At 39.7% G+C, this 22,116-nt stretch overlaps 1 protein-coding gene across 2 annotated transcripts; it reads right to left on the reverse strand.

Annotated features, from left to right (window-relative positions):
* Positions 1 to 2,079: 2,079 nt before the first annotated feature.
* On the reverse strand, positions 2,080 to 21,568 carry LOC140994923 (synaptosomal-associated protein 25-A-like). Of its 2 annotated transcripts, none has more exons than XM_073464766.1 (7): positions 21,497 to 21,568; positions 19,582 to 19,623; positions 13,126 to 13,174; positions 8,366 to 8,483; positions 4,103 to 4,222; positions 3,044 to 3,188; positions 2,080 to 2,148 (listed from the first exon to the last, which is right to left on the reverse strand). In XM_073464766.1, exons 1-7 carry the CDS (start codon positions 21,566 to 21,568, stop codon positions 2,080 to 2,082), a joined length of 615 nt encoding a protein of 204 aa, XP_073320867.1. The 2 variants fall into 2 exon arrangements, with proteins under 2 accessions (XP_073320867.1, XP_073320868.1); XM_073464767.1 differs by lacking the exon at positions 8,366 to 8,483 and adding an exon at positions 8,714 to 8,831.
* Between the last annotated feature and the right edge of the window lie 548 nt (positions 21,569 to 22,116).

The raw sequence follows: 22,116 nt of genomic DNA on the forward strand, positions 1-22,116 counted from the left end.
ACTGCAGTACAGAGCAGTGTCTTTTTTCCTCTGGCTGTGAGACTCTTCAATTCATCCTCCGCACTCCATCGTATGAAACAGTTTGTTTTTCTTTTTTCTTTTCAGTTACTGTTACAAGTATGACCGGCCTTAGTTTATGTTACTAAGTCAATAAAAAAGTCTTGAATTCAGTTCAAAATAAAATAGCTTTGCTAGTGTCCAAATTACCTTAAAGCTGTGTTTATTACCCAGTGGTAATAACCTGACAAAACAGCCAACGGGAGGATCCTGCTCTCTGTACGTTCAAAAGCAGACAGGACCTTTATGGAGTTCTCTCTGCTGATTGGATAGAGTGGGCAGGGATACCAGAAAATGTATTTTCTTTTACTTCATGAGCAGGGGGGAGGAGAGACATGGGTTACTGACCAAACACTCTATAACAGTGATTACTGTTGGAATACAGAGCTAGTTAACATTTATTGCAATCGAAAAATATCTCTTATAGCAGCTTTAATGCAAGTTTATGCATGTTGAACCCTCTTCTACAAAGACTAAATTCAGTTCACATTTTTCTCCCGTACTTTTTCTCTTTTTGGTGTGGGCCACCAAAGTGTGAATCGTACTTTCAACCAGGCTTTCCTTGTTTCTGGTCGAGTTACACAGGACCACGATAATAACACACCCAGTATTGAAGGTCATACAAACAGGAAGTATTCTCAGTTTGGTACTACAGTTATGATGGTTTTATTGGCATTTTCCAAGGTAATAATTTACAGTGATGGTCACAGTCTGGAAAGGTAAAGAGACATGAAACAAAAAGAGTGGCACTATTGCAGATAAATATGGGCCTCTTCTCTGTGTGGCCTACATATGTAGCATGCGCTTGCCATGTACAGATATTTTTGCCTTGATGAATGAATTATTCAGTGTCTCTAGCAGCGGACGGACATGCATAACACAATTAATGCACTACTTGATATTGCTAGGGTTGAATCATGGGCAAAGCAGTCTGGCGTGGTATGTGAAGAGGTTGTTAACCCTCATGTAACTTTTACGAACAGCAGAGCTCCACCTCCTTTCATTATCAATCATAGAGTTAGCTATTACGGTTAATGCCCAGTATGTCTGTGATGGCAAGAGTCTCATCAACAATGCCGTTCAGAAAACAAACAAATGCAAATATTTGCACATACACTGAGCCTTATGATAACATTTTTATGAATTAAAACAAATCAATTAAATATTCAACCCTTCACTTCTGAATGGTCAGATTTAGCTCCCTGAGGAAAAGATATATACTATACAATCAATAGCATCTAATTGCGTGAATACTGCTCCATTAATAGAGTTGGTAAAATACAGTCAGGATCAAAAGCCACCTTTTCATCCAAATGGCTCAAATACTTCCAGAGACTTAACTGAGTATCCTTCCTCTGCTATGTTATTGAGATCTGAGCGGCTCCATGTTTACATTAAATGACTTTGTATTTAAACAGTGGTCTTGGTTACCAGCTGTGAGTGATATATGTTCACTATATTCATGGCAAATCACTGTGGCCTTATCATGTAGCATCACTACATCTTATCCGATGGATACACGGTGTGTCTTACATGGACAACACCAGAATACTGACATGGGTGAAGGACATCATGGAACAAGGTGTACATACAGTTTATGTTACACACAGGCTTAAAAAAAGAGTGATGAAGAAAACAGGACAAATGATCTCTACATCAATGAAGCCATTTAAGAAGCACTATGTACAGTGTGGAGAGAGTTTGAGTGGGCGATGTGTGACGGAACTATTATTTTTTAACAAAATCAAAAGAGCGACAACACAGAACAACATTGACAACAAGGGAAGCGATGGAGGTGATGGGCCAGATGAGGGGAGGAGGGGCAGAGGGAGGTATGATATGTGCATGTGTGCAAACCTCTACAAGTATCACAATAAAAGCATGATGTTGCAGCGCCGGCTGTCGAGCATAGGGCTGTAGGGCTGTAGAGCTGGGCGTTGGTGTTGGGGGCTGGGTTTGGTTGGTGTTGTTATTTTCAGGTGAATGGGGTTAAATGGGATGAAAGCACTTTTTCACTGCAGTTTAGCCACTGCCCAACATCTTTGTAGCACGCTGGTTGGCCTCATCAATCCTGGTCTTGTTGGAATCAGCCTGAAAAAGGGAGGGGAGTTATTTTAAAGGAACATTTCGCTTTATTTTGAAGATCCCTACGCAATTAGCCATAATGGCCATTTCAGGTGCAAACACAGCACAGCCCATAGAGTCTTAAGGCCACATTCATGGGAAATACACCAGGTTTAAAGAGGCAGTATCCTTTAATGAAGACATATGTGCTGAACTAATGGACACTGTGCACAATTGGGATGTTTAACACCCAGATTTTAACCCAGATTTTATTCACTGGCATGTGAATCAGATTTCCTCCATTACTGTGTCAAACCCAGGCTAAATCTGCTCAAAGTCAGCACAGCTGAATCCGCTGTTACATAGCCTAATGCTGAGCATGTAATCCATGCCAAATATCAGCTAAATACTCTATAGATTAGCTGCCATTTTTTCTAGATTTGTTGCCTTTCCTGTACATATGTACCAACAGTTCTGACATTCTGTTAAATTCCCAATTTCTGTCTCTGACTATGCATGAATCAAACTCCATTCTGGTTGCCCCTATAGCTTCCTGCTTTCTGTAATTTCACAACGTAGTCTGGAAACTCTGGTGCCCTTTGCAGCCTATTATTCATCTTATTATAAATAAGACAAAAGTGTATTTTCTCCTTGAACATTTTGGAGCATCACACTTCTAAATGTAGACTCTGTTGGTACTATCTTTGTCCACCTTGGATCAAACATTGTTTTTCTGCTCCACCAACTAGGAGAGGCTGTTGCCTGCTTACACCTGAAATAGACTTGCTTCTATCAATAAGTATGAATTCAGAATGGTGATGAGTCAACTACATCAAAGTCGTGCAATTCTCTAGAAAGGAAGCATCCTCTCCCACCAATTACAATCCTATATATAACCATGGCAGGGCTCATGGTTCTGTACCTTCTCCATGATCCTGTCGATCTGGCGGTTCTGGGTGTCGATCTCCTGGCCCATATCCAAGGCCATGTGACGCAGATTGCCAATGATCCCGCCCACCTGCTCCAGGTTCTCATCCATCTCATTCTCCCTGGCATCATCCGTTACCCTGGAGCACACAGGAGGAGGAAGTAGGACTGGTTATAGGCCAAAGATTATGTAGTACAGTATAGTACAATCCACTATGAATACATACAATATGTTTTATATGAATTCCCCAAACAAATAAATCACAATGTTCCTGGAATTCAAATATTGTGACGTTTAAGGAGAAAATCTGACATTTAAAGGTTAAAATGTACAAAACAACTCAAAACCTGCATCATCTTATACATGATATGGGCTGTCTAAGGATCAGTACCATGGACAGCACTGAGGAGGACGAAACCCTGATAATTCAATAGGATCGATGAGCCTTGAATCATGTTTCACATTAATTCCCACACAGAGGGTTGGGACCCCTCCAGCAGGTCACAAGATAGATCTGAGTGTCACAAGATGATAAAAAAATGAAGCCCTGCTGCATAAATTTGCTCTAAGTGTTGCTTTTTGTAGATTTTTTACTTCTTTAGGTTCTGAATATTCATCATCTCACCTTGTTGACTCAGAGTTTGATCCTTCAATGTTGATAATATTTCTCGGAATATGATTCACAACTGATTCATATGTATAAATATACATCACAGTAAAGTGATATTAAATTTCCTTGATTCACAAGTGGAAATTGTGTTGTTTCAGCAACAAATAATATGAACACACAGATTATCAAGTAACATATCATCCACACTGATGGTGAAACAAAATAGAAATGGACAACCTGTTCCAGGATCACAGTTCTGTAGAATAATGAATGTAAACAGAATCACATACTCAAAACACACACAAACACACAATCATACATAAGCACTTATGCAGACACAGAGTAACACCAAGCACACCACCTACACACACCTACACACACCTACACACACACCTACACCCACACACACACACACACACACACACACACACACACACTCTTACCTGCGGATGAAGCCCCCACTGATGGCCATCTGTTCACGTTCGTCCACCACTCGAGCCCCTGGCTGACTGTTCACCACTCCATCCTGGTTCGCTCCCCAGGCCTGGCCCCCGCCCTTAATCCTACCACACACACATTTCAGTCAGGGCCAGTCGGACCGTTATATTGTGTGCTTGTGTTTGTGTATTTGTACATGTACATGCATGTGTGTGAACTTGTTTACTAGTTTGTGAATGTAACCAAGACTCAATGTACTGTGGGTGTGAAAGGAAGTGTAGCTGGTCAGTCTGTGTTATACTGTGTGTGTGTGTGTGTGTGCAGTGGAGTGTGAATGAGTATATGTGCGTCTATGCAAGTGCATGTTTTACAGCAATTCACTATCAAAACATATACTGTCCATGAATATATGTTTAGAATGCATGGCATAATAAAGTGTCAAGCCAATTCTGCTAAAAGCAACATGCCAGCCACGTATGATCAACTTTCATACATGCATTTGCAATTTGTTAGTGAATAATTGATCTAACAAGCAGATCAATTGGATCCGATCACAATAAGCTCATACAGTATGTGTCTTGTGATAGAGAGTTATTAAGGTCCTTTGAAGACTCAAGAAACTGTCTCCCACAAGCACATAGAAAAGAGCACAAACACAGAACATAATAACCGGACACACACAAACACATACATATAAACATGTAGACTGACAGGACATGCAAGACAGAGAGACAAATTACACAATGTTTGACATGGGAGGGGGAAACATATAAAGAGGAACAGGATCAGACACATGCTGTATCCACTAAAAGAAAGCTGAATAGTTAGATCTGTAATGGGGAAGAAAAAGTGAATGGAGATCATTTTTCATGTGAGGCTAAGTATTACAGTAGCTGTGATCAGCCCTTCATTTCATCTGGATGGATCAGTCTGTAGGATGATACACTGTATACAGTCAAATAGGCAAATGTAATTCTTAGCATTTGTTTTATATGCTTGGAGTACCTGACGAGTGGTGGTCACCACTGAGGACAACATAATGAACAAAGTTTAAGTTCTTTAAAGGTCCCGTATTATGTTTAGGTTCATACTTTTATTTTGGGTGTTTACGAGAAAATGTTTACATGTTTAAATGGCCAAAAAACACATTATTTGTCCTGTCTGTTGCTGCAGCAGCTCTATTCACCCTCTGTCCGAACGCTCTGTTTTAGCACCTGTCTCTTTAAAGTCTCCCTCCTGAAAAGCCCAGTCTGCTCTGATTGGTCAGCTCTCACAGGCCTGAGTTTTGCTACTTTCACAGTATTTATATAGCACCTTTATAATAAGACATGGAAATCTCATTTTCTACAATATGGGACCTTTGAAAGTTTTATTTGTTCACTTTTCAATAAAAGACAACTATTGTATGCACCACTGTTGTCTTGAGGTGGTAAACCACACCCATCAGGTGCTGCAGACAGTTTATAACAAGCAAGAATTATTTTTCTTCTGCTATTTGACCCAGGGCTGCCTTATAAAAAGAGTCTAGATCAGATGAGACACATGACATAACCACAGGGTTACATAACAAGTGGTTCATGATGGGGAGGACCAAAGAGCTATAGAATAGACAAGATCTGAACCCAAAACAATCACATATGAAGCAGGACCAAAAATGGACCAAATGGGGGCAGCAAACTCCTATTATACCTTCACACAGAAGATAAAAATGTAATCCAAAATTGGGTAGTGACTATCAAAAAAAAACTGACAGCAGCTCCGACAAAATGACGGCTATGATGCAAATAAAGCAGATTACTGTCAAGATCCTGCTCAGCCCTGTTTCAGAGAAAAGAATTGTCTGTTGTTAAAATGTTTACTGATGAATTATGGATATAAAAATTGTGGTAGTACACAGTGAAAGGCAAAGCGAAAGAAATACTAATATTTACCACTCTAGGTTAGATCTTACCTAGAAAAACAAGGGTTTTTTTTTTGGTTCTGTTTGCTTTCTGTTCCTCAACACGACAAAAAAAAAACTGCACGCTATATTTTACTGAATTTTAGATATACAATAGTGTATTCTACATATGGCACTGGGAAAATCATTGTTAAAAAAATCACTTTATTATTTCCAAGAAAAATATCTGAGAAACCTCTTGCTGCAAACTCTAAAAAAATATAGGAATTTATTTCATAAATATAGATGTTTATTTCTTGATTTGTCAGCAACTTGTATTTTCTATAGCTCTGAGATAGACAGCTGTATACAGTACATGTAATGGTCCCAGAGTATAGTATGCTCAGACATGACTCAGTGGCCATAGTTTGGCTGTTGAGGGCCAGAGAACAGATCACACAGGAGTTTGGCAATACTGGCATTGGGAATCCACCGTCATATCAAAGCTTTCGAACTACATATGTAGAATTTAAGAGCTTTAATATTCAAAATTGTAGCACCCAATGTTGTGTGTGCCCATAAAACAGTTTGCCTCACTCTTGTATGATATTTCATTATGTAGGACCGGCCTGAGGGAAGAGAGGCAGGGGCCAACTGAGACATTCTATCATTACAACCGTAATATGAGGGTCATGTACCAAGTGGTGTGTTAGACTTTTTTTTTTTTAGCTTGTTTGCCACAACATGTATTTTTACTGTACATGGATGATTATAAAGTTACTGCATTGGACTGATGCTGTTGTGCCAGCTTCACATCTGTAATTACAGTACAGTACAGAGACACCCTGTCACATATTAAGGCTTGCTTGCAATGTATAGTTTGTGTGCAGCATCTAAAAATGTGGGGCATTTAAAACAAGTTGACTTTAGTTTAAAAAGTCAGAAAACCGATTATCTCAGGAATTAGTAGAAGAATAAGTAGAAGTTTTAACAACTTCAAATTATTAGTCTACTTTACTTGAGGTACTCTGAGGTAATTGGTTTCTGCTATCTTTTTTTAAGTGAAGTCACTCTGTCAGATTTTACAGTGTAGAAAATAGCATACATTCAAGAATAAATCACATCTAAGAACTAGGACCCAAAAAAACTTTTAAACAAATGGTTCAACATTTTGGGAAACACGCCTATTCACTTTCTTGCAGAGTTACATGAGAAGATTGAAATCAATGCATCTGTATGCTGTGTGCTAAATATGAAACTACCACCAGCAAACTTGCAAGCTTAGCTTAGCACAAAGGCTATAAAAAGGGGAAAATGGCTAGCCTTGCTCTGTTCAAAAAATGTTTTAAAAGGTTGAAAAAATGCAGACCAGCAAATTCAAAGCTCACTAGTTGGCAAGTTGTATCTTGTTTGTTTGTTTGTACAAAAACTTAAGTGAAAGCCGGGAAACAATTTGCGTTGTGGTAAACCCTGTGGTATTATGTTAACAATGTGGCTACCGTTTGCAGCCCACTGGCTGCTGTCCAGAGCAAAAAACAACCTTAAGAATCACAATTTGACTCCTACCACTCACAGTAGGTGTATTCTGTTAGCTTTGAGCAAGCCAGGCAAGCCATTTCCCCTGTTTCCAGTCTTTGTGCTATGCTACGCTAACTGTCTGCTGGCTCCAGCCACATATGTATCATACAGGCAAGAGAGGGGTTTCCATCATTTTGTCTAACTCTTGGCAAGAAAGAGAATAAGCATATTTCACAAAAAGGTCAAACTATCCTGACTGATTTGACAGACTCATCAGAATGCTTAGCTGCAAATATCAACATATAGTATGAATATACTTCGATGTAATCAATGAATTCCCATCAAAACATGTAAAACACCAACATTAATCGTTTTCCAAAGGGCAGCAAAATGGATGAAATTCAAATCAGTCATTTGGTGTAGAAGGCAACTAGTTGATTTATTCTTTGGTTGGACTTTGAACACAGCATGAGGCTTCATGCTGCAGGGTGTTAGGGTGGGGGCTCGGGTGGGGTTAAGGGGTCGGTGGGTGTCGTGGCCCAGATCCCTGCTGATGCCGCTACCTGCTGGAAGAGAATCTCTCATCCAATGTGGAATGAAGGGCTTTTGAGGACAACAGCTAAGAAGGCAAATAAAGTGGCATCGGACCTGTTGTACGGATATGTGTGTTGTTCATACATGCACGCAATCTCATGCACACACACATGCATGCAGTGCTGGTGCCTGTTCCGAGTGTGTGTTGTTGGGGCTATGGGCCTGACTGCTCACACCATGGTTCACCATGCTCTATACACCAGAAGCAGGCAGACAGATAGAGAGGCAGTGGCAGGCACTGAAACACATGCAGTCAGGCGACACAGGCGGCACCTACTTGTTACAGGGACATGAACATAGACCACAGAACTGTCCTAGATTGTTCAAATTCTTTTCTGCATCCTTCATGTCCTTATTGATTTGGTCCATCCCCTCCTCGATGCGTTCCAGTTGCTCTGATTACCAACACATTGTCATTTTTCCCAGCAAAAGAACGAAAGCACATGAGAAGAGAAGAGAGGAGGAAGGAAGTCGCAGGTTGAAGGAAGGGAGGGGAGTAGAGAGGGGAGACAAAGGAGAAGAGACAAAAAAAGACATTGACTGTGACAAGAGAGACATCAGACATCACCACCACCACCACCAGCACTGGACAGGCAAGAGCTTGGGGCTCCTGGCCGGTACCTACTTTTTAATACATGGGCATATCAGACCACAGCATTGTCCTATATCTTTTAAATCTTTCTCGGCCTCCTTCAGGTCTGCGTTCACCTTGTTCATGCCCTCCTCCACACGATCAAGTTGTTCTGGTGAGGACAAAGGCATGAGAGGAGTGAAATAAATGTAACACGTTCGATTTCCGAGGGGTGGCGCTCTACACTACAGTGCAAGAGGCAAAGTGTTTCGGCTAGATGCAGAAGGCAAAGCGGGCAACAAGCTTTAAGAGTAGGTGGATATTGCTGTTGGCACACGAACTTCCGTTTTTCGTCTTGTATTGCTCTGCATGTGAGTTTCTTGCCGTGGATTCTACATCAGCTTTTTGTTTCCTACCTCCATCCAAAGCGACATATTGCTGATCTGAGTATTTCATGAATGTGATGAAAAGCATCATTCAGGCCCATGAAGTCACCAATGCTTCTTTACTCAGACGGTCACAGAGCTATAAAAAGCTCAGATTCAAGGTCAGATCCCCTCTCTGGCCGGTTAATGGTGATAGGACAGGATAGCAGTAATCTCCATCAGTGGGCATTGTTTCTTCCAGGAATCCTCAGGTTTGATTAGTCACATTGTAGTGCAGAGGACACAGATGATCATATAACACTGGCTCAAGATCTATAGAAACGAGTGTTACTGATCCACAACCAAGGCCTATTGTAAAGGAAATCTCTGTACGTCTACAGCTCTCTGAAGCTGCCAAAAGAAGGAGGCCTCAAACAACAGACAAAACTGTAGAGAAGCAGATAGGAAATAACACATTTGCTCAGAGTGCAATTATGTCACTGACCTTAGCAGAAGCTGTATCAACCTCTGCTATCATGGTCAAGATGCAAACATTTAAAAAACATCAGTTTTTGGCAACCTTTATCTTGGGAAGGAAGAACAATATGTTCTGTCATTTCATTATAAACAGAGTCTGAACAAATTCCTTACATTTTACTGGAAAGGCATCTAAGATAATTCCCTTAGCTCCCATTTGCTCCTTTTTACTATATAAATGTTTTTAATCTGACTCAACTCACTCTTCTTTCACTTGTCTTACACTCTAAAGCCAGAGCAGTTCATACTGAGTGCAGCATAAATGGAAGAAACTTTCCAAAGAGAAAAGAGAGATCTTCGAAGCTAAGGGGAGAGGATCAGGAGAAAGGATTAAGATGAATGTTATCAGCTAGCTATAAGGTACAAATCGACTACTACGTGTAAGTGGAATTTACCAACAGAGTGCTACACACGACAACTAAATGGCCTCCAGCAGTAATCCCCGGCAGAGCGAGGGATTGAGTAGAGGAGGAACGTGAGAGAGACAGAGAGGGAGGCATTGTTTATCTCCTGAGCCTCGGACAGCCAGTTCAGACTTAACCTGCTTCCTCCCCTCCGTCTGTGGATTATAGTGTGAAGCCCTCCTGTCCTTTCTTGTAGTCAGTCACAGCTTTAGCCAGTTAGAAAGCAGAACGGTTCAAATCAGCGAGGAGTGAGTGTTAAAGGCCCTTTTCACTTGTTGGAGGATAACCACAGCTGTTACTGATAATATTGTTGATGCTTTGTTCTATTCAAGTGTCTCAGTAAGGCACAAGATCAGGGCTCTGAAACTGAAGCAACTAAATGGAATCTTTTCCATGTCAAGATGTCTACTAAAAAGGTCTGTTGGAGCTATGTCATATTATTATTATATTTCCATTTTTGTACAATATGAGAGAAATGAAGGAACTTGATGTGAGAAAGCTGAAGATTACAGTGTTGAGAAAACTCAATTCAGGTTTAAACTCTGGATCAATTTTGGATTAATTCGGTAACTATGGCCCCATATTTTGTTCTCAACTGCACCGTTGTGTTTAGAATTTTTTTTGTACTTTGATTCGCACTTCTGCCAAGCTCCTTCTCTATGGCAACAGTGGCCAAGGATCATGGGTATTGTAGTATTTTGATCTGTCCTCCATGCCAAAATGTGATTTTTCAGAAACAAAAATTAAATAGTTAAAACTGGTGGCCATAATATAAACCTATATGATAGTTACATTATCCCGGAGTCCAATGTTTTTGTTTATGCCCCACCTCTTAAATTCAATTTACTCACAGTGTCAAATGCAAATGAGACACTGATATGTGCAACTCATTACCAGCACTGTGACATTAACTGCTGGGTTGTCAGTGAGTCTATTTTTTGGTTGTCAACATTGTCCATTGATGTAAGAGTAACAGAAAAAGACGAGAGTCACGGGGACAAGCTGTAATGGTCCAACAGTGATAAAGTGGTAAACAAAAAAACATGATAACACTGCGATTGACACTTGTTATTCTGAACAAAAATCAACCACACTCCTTGTACATTTTCAGCCTGCAGAAGCTACAAACAAACCAATTTTTTGTGCTAAACGTTGCGAGTTGCTCCTGGCCCGGGCTCACTGAGGCGGAGCTGCAATCCATCAGCTCTGACTGAAGTGTAATTCAGGTCAACATGCATGTAACAGCCAAGCAGGGAGGGACTCATTAGCTGCAGTGAGACCTCCACCACAGGTAATACATCACTGCAAGAAATGACAAATCTCTTCCTATGTATGTGTGTGTATGTGTAAAGGGCAGAGGGATTAGTTTCACACTAGTTTACAACTCAAAGGGATTGTATCAATTACCACAGGCTTGGAAAGCTATTACTTATGAGTCTTTTAAAAAAAATCTTTTAGCAATATAAGAGGAAATTCTTGTAAAAAAAGATGTAAAATATGTCAGAGCCTCCAATGGTAGAGAATTGTGTAGTTCAGTAGTCACTGTAAACGGGAAGGAGAAGGGAAGGATAGAGAGAACAAATGACACAACAGAAAGACAAGAAAGAGCTTCATAATTATTGTAACCAAAGTGATCTCCAGGAAACGGAACAGGAGAAAGAAGAACATAGAGGTCAGGAGAAAAAAGTGAAGGGGATGAGAGCAGAGGCTGGTGGGAAAGAAGAGAATAAGCATGAAACAGAGAGAAGAAGAGGGAGACAGAAAGAGGAAGAGACAGATGGGGATCAGGTTAAGAGGACATTTGCTGAGAGGCAGAGGTAATTCAAATCTGCGAATTGATTGCTGCCCTGTGCTAACAGCAGTGGGCAGTTCACTGTGGCAGCCGTTCCTCTTGGGGGGGAAGAAGGCAAAGAGAGAGGGGAAACAGGCTATATGTTCCTTTGACAGGCCAATTAGGCTGCTCTTTCACGCATGCAGCTGAGCACAAGCCTTTGGTAATACACATACACACACATCCTCTACACATGCTATGACTAGACGATCCCCGCACTTAATATACCTTGAATATACACGGGTATCCACAAAACAACAGCAACTTTAATGCAGGTACAAACAGTAGAAATATGGAATTTCCTTCAGTGTGTTTCTATACTTTATTTCGACTGCTGTGTGGATCAAACTCACAATTTGCTACATTAGTCGACAAGTCAATCAAATGTCGCTGCCCTCGCTAGTCAGCACCAGATATACTAGTCAGTTAAACATATTACTTATTTTACTTTATTACTTATTCGATTAATATAAACCTTTACATTATGTATTGGCATCATTTAAACTGAAATGTCATGTCACCTGGACACATTTTGCTTTACTAATTCTAACAACGTTGTTTAACTGTTGTTTCTTAGTTGAGTTTGTGTGACCTTTGTCGCTGTGAAGAAAGATTTTTAGAATAAAAGGGGGCTTTGAAAGTACAACATTAAACTGGCTGGTAGAGCAAACTAAGCAACTTTTGTCCCACTCTGTTCATGTCTATCTGCTCCTTCCACCAATTTATCTCATATTTTGTATTAATGTAGGTTTAATTTTGCTGAGAAGTGCTGCAGGTGGGTCATCACATACTCCCCAGCATGCTAATAACTATCATCAGAAAAAATATCTGTAAAGAGTTCCTTATGAACATGACAACCAGGTTTCAGAGAGTGTGTTTACCTTCTTGTTCTACTGCTTTAAAGCACTAAACATGCAGCTAAAATATAATCAGTAAGATTAAGCCAATATTTATGCATTTGCCTGAAAAATACAGTAAGCATAAAAGTGTAGCAGTAGGGAGGCAGTGCAGGAGGCTAGCTCAACAGGCACTTCCAGTATAATCATTTTTAGCTAAATTAGCTCAGACTGCAGCTGAGGTTCTTGGCAGAAGCTCACACAGATGTCAACTGTTCCTCTGCCTTAGTAATTATCAAACTATAAAGGTCGTTGTCCCTTGGGCTGTAAATTTGACTGGGACTGTACAGTGTTATACTGGACATACTGCTGATGACAACCTCCCATTATAGTGCAAAAAATAGCTGCAAAGAGAGAATCATAGCAGAGCAGATTTAAAGTGAAGACAGATGTTAGAGAGACAGTGTTTGGTGATCTCTCCCTATCAACTTACCTCCCTGCTCATCCAACATGACCAGAGTCCTGATGCCGGCATCTTTACTCTGACAGATAGACAGACGGAAAGAGAGAGGGGGAAAAGGAAAAAGAAGAGAATTTGGGGAAAAGAGGAATAAATGTGACAGATCAGTGAAGGTCAACAGAGCAGAACAGAGCAGAGCTATCAGGGCAGCAGAGGTGGGTCAAATTACAATTTGAAATCACTTTTTGGAGTGTGACTGATCTCTTCTGGCACCACTGAGACAGCTTGACCTCAGATTATTTTGACATTTTGGGAAATGCACTTTCTTGCCAAAAGTCAGACAGAAGATTCATACTGCTCTCATAGATTTCTGTGCGCTAAATATGAAGCTAGTTTGGGGGACCATTAGCTGAGCTTATCACAAAGTCTACAAACAGGATGAACAGCTGGCTTGGCTCTGTCCAAACGTAAATCCATCACCAGCACCTGAAAAGCTAAAATGTTACATTTTAGGCTTTGCGTTTTTTAATAAAAGAAAGGTGAGATAATGTGTTAATTGAATGTGCTGATATGTGGATTCTTTTTTTTAAACAAAAACATCCAACACCAATAAATATAACCACCAAAATGCCACAAATATACTGATGCATGATCCCGCACAGATTCCTGGGATAAACTCGTCCACCAAATGGCATGTGCTATATTTGTTATGTTCACTGGGCTGGTACCACAGATTTGTTGACAAAGCTCCAGTCATGTAACATTTTGATTTGGCTTACAGAGTTGGCACACACTCAAACACACAGGCACACACAAAACATGAACATTCATGCAGACTCATACGCTGTTATTTCTGTGCGCTTCACATAATAACACACTTCAGTAGGCGCACGATAACCACATTAACGCACACAACAAAACAACAGCTTTGCGCTCTCCATGAGCCCGAGGCTTTCTCTAACACATATTAAAGACCAAAGGCCGTTCAGTTCATGCATCAGCTATTTTGGATCAAAGTGAGCTCTGACCTTCTTGGAGCAGTGATAGATAGAGAGCAGTGCTGGAGGCCAGTTAGGCATGCCACTGATATTAGTATCAATCAAACTGTCTGCCAGAGACATCTGCCAGTGGCCACGGATCTGTGTCACTGTGAAGTTAAATTGTTGCTGATCAATGTGGGTTCAGAAAGCGTTCTCCGGGTGACTAAAAGTCACGTTAGAATTGGAAAAGCAGTTTATTTACATGAGACTTGTGGACAAATAATTGATAATTAAAGAATCCTCAGCACAGACACTTCAGCAGACCTAATATTTGCAGACTCAAAACCAGCTATATAACTGCTTGTTTTACCAGGAAGAATCGGTGGGAAATTACAGACAAGGGAGGGCAGCCGTGGCTCCTGAACTACAGGACAGGATATCTGACCATGCCAACTGGCATAGTCCAGTAGGATGACATCATATCTTTCTGCATGGCTAGTTAAACGTGCACACACATGCACACACACGGGTCTTTTTTTCACACTTTGCTGTGATACAGTGAGTCACACAGTCTCCAGAAAGGACCTGATTAGTTTTTAGCAGTTTTGTCCAAGATAGTTTTCCATCCAGGAAATGACCTTTCTTTGTTCTTCATTTCTATGATTAACAGCAGTGCTGACATAAAGTAGCCTATTTTGAAAATGTGAGTTTTAAGCACATTTACTTCGACTAATACGGTTGGAAGTAATGTTGTCTTCATGCTTTTTCTTAAACTGCGTTCTGCCTTAAAGATGAGGTTAATTAAAGGCATTTCCAAAAAAAAAAAAAAACCTCAAGATTATGTCTGTACCAGTTACAATCATTGTAAACACAATCACTGTTACTTTGCACTGCATAAATAACCTTAAGAAAAGCTTAAGGGAATACAGGCTAAGCTAAGCTAACCAGCTGCTAGCATAGCTTCATATTTATCGTAAAAAAAATGTGCTCATGGTACCAATATTCTTATCTAATTCTCAGCAAGAAAGCAAACAACAAGACAACATTTCTTTACAACTATAACAGCTGAAAACACATCCCCTGTGAGAAGCCACTTTGAATGCAAATCCACTTTTTTCTGTCATTAAAGAAAAACAGTTTTAAGACTCAAATGGCTGATTAAATGCTTTGCTATTGGCTGTACTTTCCTCATAGAGAACAGTGTGGTGGTTTCTAGTTTTACAACAGCCTGCATGTATATAATATTACGTCCATCTTGTGTAATATATTCTCTGACTTAAGGCCTGACGCTGCTGTGCAAATCAGATCTCCTGTTTCTTTGTTCCATAGAGGCATCGGATTTGGTCTTGATGTCCTTCACAGACTCCTCTCTAGCTCTGCATTTATCTTGCACACTCTCCTCATCTCATTCCTCGTCCGTCTTATGTTCATCTCTGTCTCACTTTCTTTTGTTTTTTTTTCATTTCTATCTCTCTCACCCGCTGTCTTCACATTTCATTCTCGGCCCCCAAGTAGTTTCTCATTTCTGTTGCCTGCAGGCCTGGTGTGAAGATAACAGCTTTCATAAGAACTTCAATATCTCTTTTTATCAAGACCGATAAGATCTTTTCAGAAAAATGTATCAAATGTGTTGCACAATAAAGTTCAATTCATTTCCAATTTGAGTATTCACAGCACCACATCTCTCCATAGCTGATTCACGATGTATTTTTTAATACTAGAAATGGTAACAATGTAAAATAAACAGACCTACAATAGGTCTGAGTTTTTTATATGCGATCTAAATAAGTGATGAATTCCAAATCACAGCACGTTAAAAACAATTTATTAAAATAAATTAAAGTTGCCACCTTAAACACTTACTAATACTAAAATAAATAGTTTGACATTTTGAAAAATAACATTTATTTGCTTTAGTGCTCAGAGTTTAATAAGAAGTACAATATCACTCATATCCCTAACCTAACCCTAAGCCTGTGCAGGACAGCAAATATTCCCTATGTATTTCCCAAAATGTCAAACTTCAACCGACAAAATTGGACTTGTGTTTTTCTGTTTTCAAGCTTTAAACACACGGTATTTAATAACAGCAATAACAATAACAAAAGATGGCGTTTGTGAGTTATACTCTTCAGTATAAGTATAGTCCTGAGATGCTGGGTATCTCAGTATCTCCCACATGTCCTGCTATCTTACAAAATAAAGGTCATGTCGCACACGGGTCCACGGAATGAATTATGGGTGACATTTGCATGAGACAAGGACACATTACATCACTCACTGTGAGTGTTTCTATGTTCAGTCCACTTACTGTCATTGTTATACAGTCTTTTTGTTTATTGACATTAAAGTAATAAAAAGACTCATCCATGTTTCCAGGAAATAATGAACTCTAGTGTTTTATGGCTTTTATACAACAGTTATTATTACAATAATACCTGTTTATTTTTTACGTACTATATATCCAAAGAAGTGTAAGGAGACATTCCCTGCAGCCACAGAGGTGGATATTAAAAAACTATATTAAGTATTGTATTATAATACTTTATACAACAGAAACACAGTGCCAGAATCACTAACACCACTCTAAACTTAAAACTAAAACAAAGAAATAGGTTTTTATTATTTGTTATGCAGGTTTATTAGATTTTTTGGGAAATTTGCATTTCTTCTGAATAGATTCCACTGTGTTGTTCTCTCTCATGCATTTCAAATGATAATCCATGCATAATGATATTATAATACAGGTATATAATATAACATATGTTTTAGGCTGACGGGTTCAACCAGAGCAACTTACTGTGTACAAAGGTAGAAAACACTTTAATTTCTGTATCATCAACATTCAAAGAAATAGAATAAAGAGTAAGAATCAGAGCTGCAGTGCAATAACAGTGTGGGTGTCATCCTTAAAGGATCATGTAAGAGACAAGTTTTAGAAAATGACAGAAAGATTTAAGAGGGAAGAGGTGGATTATTCTACAAGATTATTTTTCTCATCATCAACTTAGTCTCTGTTATGTTTTTATTAATTAAAACACTATAATTTTATGAATGTATGTAGAATTACTTTCACAAATCACAACAAGTGTAAGTGCCCCCAAAACAACAGAACACAAACCAGACGTCAAAGGGTTTCATCAAATTCATCTACAAAGCTATTTTTTCACTCAAGGATACATCTATCCATGAAGATAACGGAAGATAATGGAATAAATTGTTATATTTATTGAGATAAATGTCCAACTACGTTCTGTAGTTTAATAATTGGAGTTTAGATAAAATAAAAAAAATGATAATGATAATAATCAGGATATCAGCACCACAGAGAGAACTAAAAGCCATCACTGTCCTTAAATATTTTTCCAGCAGAATACATGGTATCAAAACTAACTGAAGACATGTATTTTGAGAGTTTGTTATCTGACATGGTTTTAGCTCACTATCAGGTCTAAATGAGCAGGTATCGCTGCACAGATCTCAGAGAGATCCCTGGACCAGTGTGCTCCCTGCTCTCACTGCTCTCCACTTATTCCATTAGGTTAAGCGCACTATAAGCCCTTTAAACACCGAGGTCATGGACTACTTGCACATGCTCACAGTTTACTGGAAGGACAGGTGCACTGTACGGTCTGACACAGAATCACTTTCAACACCAAATAATAAAAAAATACTAAAATTACAGAGAATTAGAGGATTTAATTCAGGTAACACTGATATTGTGGTGATAATAATAGACATAACCACTCTATTGTACAATATAAAGAGGCATGTTGACTCTCATCCATGCTGCCTTATTGCTTTATTGCAGTCTATATTGAGCCTATTTCTCTGGAGAGATGCTTAGTGAGAGAGATAAAGAGCATGTTGTCAACAAGAGAGGAGATGAGAAGCCAAAACATGACTCAGTCACTGTTTGTGTCTCTGTGTCTTTCACTGGTTTCAACTCAAGAACGACCGTCTGAGAGCATCCCAAGGAAACCATAGGACATTGTGAAATCAGAGACCAACTGTTGGAACAAACAAATGGCATTCCCTTGGCATTAACTTCAAAGGTCAAACACTGCGCTACTGCCAGTGAAAAGGCTCGTCTGTCGAACAGGTCACTGTGTAGGTCAGCCGCAGGTCTCCCTGTCGCTCTCAGCTTTGTCTCATTAGGACATGGTAGCTGGTCCAGGGGGTTAGAACAAGGCCATGTGTGTGGAGCCAATAACAGGAGGGAGAGGCCCGACACACACTCCAGTAACCAGTAACAAACAGCAAAACAAGCTTACAACTAAGTTAATGCTAACTTTCCTGGCATGCCAAAATGGTGTCAATTAAGGATAAGGAACACGCTACAGTTCAGCAGCTCTGGAACAAGTAAGTTGTCCTCAGACAATGTGGCAGTCAAGACTGTCTGGATCTACATGGAGCACAGAAACAAGCATGATGATGAGTTCTTTATTAAGGCAATAGATAAGAAGAACATCTTCGCCTAATAGGAGAGCACCACATGCAGTGACAAACTCTTCGTCATGTCTCTGCAGAGCTCTTCCCCAACACACAACATCTTTTTACACAGAACATTTCTGGAGCTTCACAGAAAAACAGCATTGCAGCATTCTGCTAAACAACTGAAGTTGATGGGGAAATGTTTTGAAATGTAGAAAAAACACCTAAATGAAAATATAAACTGACTCAATACAGCTTGTCTGGTGTAATCCAAGTGTGCGGAAGCCCCAAAATTAATTTGAACGGACTTTATTTATACACTTTGCCGCAAAATCTTCACTGTAGCTGTTGAGCTAAAAGCGCTGGCATGCATCCCATCTGAAGTGGGTGCAAGAGCTCAATCGCATGGCAAAAGTGTAAGATGATGCATCTTTTCAATTCATATTTGGGATCTCAGGGCTTCCAGGGAATTGGATTACACCGGACGAGCTGTATGGAGCCATTTTAGTTTTTTTTTAATTTTGGTTGTTTTTTGCATTTGCAAGTCCCCATCTACTTCAGCTGTTTAGGAGAATGCTGCAACGCTGTTTTGCTGCGAAGCTCCAGAAATGTTTTACGGACTACGAAAGCTCATCCAACTTTCCATCGGCATGGGATTGAGTAAATGATGAACCTATCTTTAATAGGATACAGGAGGTGTTTAACATTAATGTTTGATGGCCCAGTTTGTTGATATGTTAACTCAAGTTAAGGGTCAAGAGTCAGCTGTCCAGGGGTTTCCTTGTTCCTGGATCAGTTGAGACTGTTCAACTCAACAACTCAACATAAAAAGCTCAAGTCCCTCCTCTTTAACAGTGCTGAGGTTGAGCAGGCAGACTGACAGCTTAACATACTGTGTACTAAAGAACTGATCTATGAGCTGATTGATCAGCTGAAAACGCTTGCTCAATAATCTCTAAAGCCATCCCAGGCTCCATCTGTATTAGCATGAGACGGGTGTTGGTAAATGTCAACAAGACAAATATAATGAGCAGGACCGGCCTTGTGATGTGTGTCATTGGATGATTGGACTCACCTCCTCGACAAGAGCCAGCATACGCCGAGTGCTCTCCAGAGACTGCAGGGCGGGAGAGAGAGAGGGATTAAATGATTAGCTGAGAGTCCACAAGAGAGTGAATGCAGGCATACCACACATTACCTGTTACTGTAAACGTCTCAATAAACATCACAGTGCATTAAGATAATATATAAAGGGTTTAAAAAGCACATTTGAAAGGTGGCCAAAGGAGAGAAAAAGACCAATATTCAAATGTGAAGAAAGACAGATTACCGATACTCAGTCATATAATTAGCCTTGATTATTCTTCTCTCCTCTGATCCCAGGATTAATTATCTGATTTCTACCTTTTGTTTGCCAACTTTCTACCCTCTGCATGATCCCTCCGAGTCTCACCCATCTCTTAAATCAAAGACTTTTTCATTCCTAATCCTCATTTCACTCTTTCCTCCGTTGTTATCTCCTTGTCTCCAGCTTCTCCTCTGCCCCTCTGTTGCTCCCTCCATCCATCTATCCATCCAGCCCTACCTTCCTTATTTCTCCCTCCCTTCCCTCCCGTCACATCCATGGAGCCTTTTGGCCTTGCATTATCTCCTCATGAATGTTTAATAAGGCCATTTGAGCTGCTCCATTATTCTGCTGCACAGAATTATCTGCTCTTCCTGAGCTCCTCTCAACTCATTAAAAAGGGCAAAGTTCTGCCTTCCTTAAAAAAGTGCAGGCTTGATGAAAGAGACTTAGAGAACAAATTGCTAAAGCAAGGGAGGGTCACATTAAAACAGATGTGTCTGTCAGCCTGGAGGCTGTAGGAATACATTTGTGTCCTTCTGAGAACAGGTCATTTTGAAATGTCAGTTTTCATTTTCTTGCTTTCTGTTATGCCTCTCACTTCACCTATAAGTGCACAGTGAGTTACATACTTTTAAAAATGTATTTACTATTTATTGACAAAAGCAGGTAATATAAACTGACTCTGAGGTTCTTAGCTGTGATGTTATGAAAATGTCCAAGAATACATGGGATACAACCTGCTTTCTGTTTTTTTTTGGGATTGGGCTGGCAAATCACTGTTCAAAATGTTCATCATGTATGAGTTGATTGTAGTATATGACATACTGTAATTTCTATGGAAATAAGGTTTGCATTTGTGTTGAATGATGTATGTGCATAGTTTGACACTAGAAAGCTGTGTTCCCATTCATCTGCTGAAAGTGTAACTTTTCTCTGTGCTTATTGAAAATCTCGTTTAAGAGGCGGGCCTATGAGCATGGTTTGTGACATCACATAGTTTGGCAGCCAAACCTGGTATATATTCAGCATACACAAGTGTGATGTGGAAACTTGAAGCCTTGAGTGCACATACACTGAGAATGGACTTTACAGTAAAGGAGGAGACATATTCTGCCCAGCATTTAAACTTAAGCAATATTTGCACATTCATATATTCATGAATCTTTAATAAGTGAGAAGGAAGGAGCTATTTTAAGGAACTGAATGTGGTAATTATAGTTTTTCCTCCAAAATCATGTCAGACATACAGAGATTTTTTTTGGATGTCTTAATACTTGATGTTGGAAGGGATCCTTTATAATGACCTTAATTACAATATAAAGAGTGTATATATAATGTGATGAATGTCATCAAAGTACACAGTTACTAGCCAACAAATAAATGCTGTTAGATTTATAAGTTATACTTTAAACTCTAGCAGCCACTTCAACAAGGAATCACATGGAAACATTTGGCTGGAGCAGCCACTGTGAGTTGCAGACTAAATTACATATTTTAAGCCCTTGGGAAATACTATACTGTAAACACAATGTGATATATTATCTTTCTTTCCAATATCAGAGTAGATAACATCAGTGTTTGTGTGTGCAAAAGCATGTTTATCCAGGTGTACACAAGGGTGTATATGTGTCCTCTACTGTACCTCATCAGCTATCTGGTCTGCACGTGTCTGCAGGTCAGCCAGCTCATTGCGCATGTCTGATTCGTCCGCCATGATGACTGTTGAACTTTGACCTCAAACAGAAAGACTGGGAGAGAGAGAGAAGGAGAGGGGGAGTTAATCAACAATACTGCAAAACAGTGCAAGGAAGAATATATTTTGGGGCATTAGCTGGTGTTCAGGCAGAAAACAGCCCTATTTCTGTCAGCACATGAAGTCAAAACGATATATTCATGCATGATCCTTCAATATAGTGGCTATTAGTGATGACTGGAGAGGTTCAATTTTCAAACAAATGAAATTATTCAAATTATCTTTGTGGCTTTTTTGCCCTCATTGTTTGTTGGAGAGGTTGTGTTGTAATAGGCTCAATCATTCTTAATAGCAGCTATGGTCAAAGAGTCCTTCAGCACTACAGTGGAGAGTTTTTAACACCAGACTTGACCCATTTCTGAACTCTGAAGTTAACACTTATCCAAGTAGGAATTATGGCTGAATCCAGAGAAAGTTCTCTGAGTTCCTTTAAAGGTTATTAGAAAAGTTCCTGCAGTTAAAGCAGGTCAATATTCATGTGTGAAAGCCTTTGTAAGAACTGCACAGTC

Source organism: Pagrus major, chromosome 4 (genome assembly GCF_040436345.1).
Source record: "Pagrus major chromosome 4, Pma_NU_1.0".
NCBI lineage: Eukaryota > Metazoa > Chordata > Actinopteri > Spariformes > Sparidae > Pagrus > Pagrus major.